This window comes from Loa loa, assembly GCF_000183805.2.
Source record: "Loa loa unplaced genomic scaffold supercont3.493, whole genome shotgun sequence".
Lineage (NCBI taxonomy): Eukaryota > Metazoa > Nematoda > Chromadorea > Rhabditida > Onchocercidae > Loa > Loa loa.
The window spans coordinates 36,217-39,993 of NW_018108673.1; the positions used below are offsets into that span (position 1 = coordinate 36,217).

The 3,777-nt window shown below is 23.5% G+C and overlaps 2 protein-coding genes across 3 annotated transcripts in view; both read right to left on the reverse strand.

Moving 5' to 3' along the window:
- LOAG_18753 overlaps positions 1–1,244 on the reverse strand; it is a gene marked incomplete at its 5' end in the record, with an annotated part of 31,722 nt that extends 30,478 nt beyond the window's left edge. For both annotated transcript variants that reach the window (XM_020451415.1, XM_020451416.1), the window contains 3 exons: positions 47–136; positions 597–755; positions 1,089–1,244. In XM_020451415.1, coding sequence (XP_020304801.1) covers positions 47–136; positions 597–755; positions 1,089–1,244 — 405 coding nt within the window. The remainder of the gene's footprint in view (positions 1–46; positions 137–596; positions 756–1,088) is intronic.
- Positions 1,245–2,105: 861 nt separating this feature from the next.
- On the reverse strand, positions 2,106–3,299 carry LOAG_18754 (hypothetical protein; the record flags this gene model as incomplete). Its single annotated transcript, XM_003148983.2, has 4 exons — positions 2,106–2,365; positions 2,526–2,631; positions 2,754–2,930; positions 3,138–3,299. The coding sequence occupies 4 exons, from the start codon at positions 3,297–3,299 to the stop codon at positions 2,106–2,108; spliced, it is 705 nt and encodes a 234-aa protein (XP_003149031.2).
- Between the last annotated feature and the right edge of the window lie 478 nt (positions 3,300–3,777).

Below are 3,777 nucleotides of genomic sequence, written 5' to 3' on the forward strand. Positions count from 1 at the left end.
CTATTCGTCTTTAATTCTTTTTTTTTTTTTTTTTTTGAAAGCTTACAGCATCATCAGTGAGTTGATTAAAATGTAAGCGTTTCCTCAAAACAGGTAATGCTCTTTCCACAATTGGTCCGATGGATCGTTCTGCTTCCTGAATTAGTGCAAAAATCTTATATTTATCAGTCAATATTATGATTCGTAATTATTTCGTCACTCTAATTAATTGTATTAACCATGTGCAAAAAAAAAAAAACAAGGAAAAGGATGTAATGGAAGTATTTTTGTGTTTTGAATTCTAAAACTGGAATTGATTTAAAACTTGCCAAGAATAAAAGTGAATAATAAAAATCGGATTACTCTAGCATTCAAACATCAATTATGGGCAGTTGATTCGCTTTTTAGGCCTTTGTATCGTTTGTATTTTGTTTGTTTCAAAATTTTTCAAATAATAAAAATATTGGAGTAAAATAAATTTTAATTTTATTTTTATGAATTTTTGCCCCATTCAAATATTTCCACATTCCAATAATTAATGCAGGATGCAGAATTTTAAATTAAAATAATTATAATTGAAAATGAAATCAAAGTAATAATAAATGCAATTATTTTACCCATAATTTAGTTTTCCAATTTTGCTCCATTGCGGTATTATAGGTAAATATAGGCATTGTACCAAAAACATTTCGAATAATTTGTTCTATTTCTTTTTTTCCACTTTTATCTCCCATTAATTCATTCATTTGATTGCTCAATAATTTCAACGATAAAATCTGTAAAAAGCAACCATTGTTATATGTTGTAATTAGAAAAAATTATTAATTATCATTTCAGAAATGTAATATTGTTCAGTCAAATGAAGCAATTATTTTTATATATTATCATATTTTTATCGAATTTATATTTAATTAATTTAAATTATGATTTTCTATAATTTTACATACTTACTGACAATAGCATATTTTGCTATTATCGGTTCAGTTCAAAATTTATTGGTATTATAAATTATTAAATTTTATCTAATATAGTATGAAGAATCATTTGTAGTGTCATTAACAAGATATTATCCATATATATGTTTCGCAAGTGAATATGCATGTGCATACCTTATCAGCATATTTTTGAAGAATTTCAAAAGCTAAAATCATTGATCTGTCACCCTTCCATGGATTATCAATATCTTGCTTCCATTGCTCAATTAGTGTTGTAATTGCAAATTTCCATTGTTCGCAGAGAGAAATAACTGCATGTAATGTATCCATTAGTGTATCAGTTTTATCACTTTTCCAGATATCACTGATTTCAATTTTATTTCTTATGGAATTAATAATCAATAAACCTGAAAGAATTGAAATATTTTCATCTACCTTTTTTTTTTGCATAAATCAATGAAATTGCATATTATAAAATACTGTTTTGGATCATTTATATTTAATTGCTATGTATAATAAATGAATTCACGTTTAATAAATGAATTCACGTTTAATAAATGAATCCACGTTTAATGAATGATTTCACGTTTAATGAATGAAATTATGCTTAATGGATATATTACGTCTAACAAAATACATATGGAAATGATTAACACAAAGTTAAGATTTTATTAGAATTTTAAGAGTATCAATATAGCCTCTTATTACCAAGTGAAACTATACTTCATGATAATGATATGATGAAGATCAGTATTCAGTAATGACACTAATGATATCTGCATGTGGTACTCATACTTATAATCTGTTTTATCTATATGCAGCACTCATTAATACATCTGTGTTGCATATAATTATATAATTAATGACATTTACTAAAATGTTTCGAAAATGAAAAATTAATTTAATGAATACTTAATTAAATATAAATGATAAAGTGCTATAAATTAGAAAAAATCTATCTATATAAAATATTATAAATTAGAAAAATTGTTGTAACATATAAGCCAAATAAAAATTTAAATATTATATGAAATCAAAATATATTTGGTCATCATCAAAAAATTTTTACTTTTTAATCAATTTGGAATGATATTATTTTTGGTAAAATGAAACAAAATGCTATAAACATTTATGAAGATTTGGAAAAAAAAAATAATAAATAAAACAAAAAAAATGATATTTTGCAATTTTTCAAATCAATTTACCAATACTATCCATAACTTGTTCCATACGATTTTGTGGAAATGATGGTTCACAGTTCCAAAGTTGATTTAAGCATTCTTCAGTGGTATCAATAACTTCATAAATTTCATCTATGCGACAATTCGTAAGCATTTCAAGTTTCATATTGAGAATTTGAAATGCTTGGGAATATTGCAATGATGCATCATCCTTTCGACCTTTCCAGTAATTAATCTCATCGTGTATAGAACGTTTTCCATGAAACTTCTCTAAATTATAATTAATATTCGGTAAATAATCAATAAATGATAAAAAAGATTGGAAGGAGGAAAAAAAAATGTTACTTTTCATTACTTGTTAGATATATAATTGTATGTGTAAGCTATAATTCTAAAATTTTAATTTATTATTTTTAAAAATGTAAATTACCTTTGTCATTTTTTGCTTCCATGCACATTTCAAGTTCATTTAAAATCGTACGTAAATGGCTATTTACGGATGTTTCGGAATCATTTTCAATTGCTCGTTTAAATATCTAAAAATTTAATTTCATTATGAATACTTGCTTGTTTTTGAATAATAAAACAATTATCATCAAATCACTAATTAATTATTAATTATTGATTAAGGTTGTAAACAATTATTTAAATTACTAACTTCTCTCATTGAACGAATTAATGCATCCGTTGGACGTCCACGTAATGATAATACTGATATTTTGCTTTTATAATTATCCATTGGCAAAGCAGTTGGTTCAAGTTTATAAAACATCACTTGTATTAAATCCGCATGATAATCATTTCGCATCTCATTGGTAATATCTAATGTATTCTTCTAAAAATTTAATTCAATTTTACACTTTAAAATTTGCATAAATAATAATCGTTTATGATAAAATAAATCATTAATTGTAATAATTATTTATACAAATAGTTGCAAAATATTCGTTTTTTTTTTTTTTGAAATAAAAATTGAAAACTATTTGATATGAAATTTTTAAAAATTAAAATTGAGAAAAAAAAAAGAAAATGTTTAGCAAACCCGTTCATCTTTGGCAATAATCAACAATGGCGCATTGGTGTCACAAAAATGTTGTATTGGATTTAAATTTGAAATTTTATTTTCCGATAAATTCAATGCGAAAATATGCGATGCAACACGTAAGATATAATGACGTCGAGGATCATTACGTTCGTAATCCATATTTGTTACCTTGATTTTTTGTTATCCTGATTTATTATGATATAGATTATTATTAAATTGGATTTAAATTTGAAACTTTGTTTTATCACTTTTTCTTTTTTTTTATCACACCATTCTAGATGGAAGGTTTCATTTTACATCTTGTATAGTACCATTAATGTAAAAAATATAGAAATTATTTAACTTTCATTTTTTTTTTCTAGAAAAAAAAAGAGAAAAGTAACAAATAAATCGATGGAAAATTTCGATTATTTTTTGAAAAATTTTTCTGATAAATTTACTGCTTAAAAAAAAAAAAAAGTATGAAACTAACAAAAATTTATGCTAACATTTGCATTACATCAATTTGCTACTTATATTAGATTGCTAATTTTTGCTTGTTTTTCCTTCCTATTTTATTTTTTTTTTATTTATTTTTGTATCTTGTATTTATTTTATTTTGTATTTATTTTTGTATTTATTTTACATCAGTAATTCC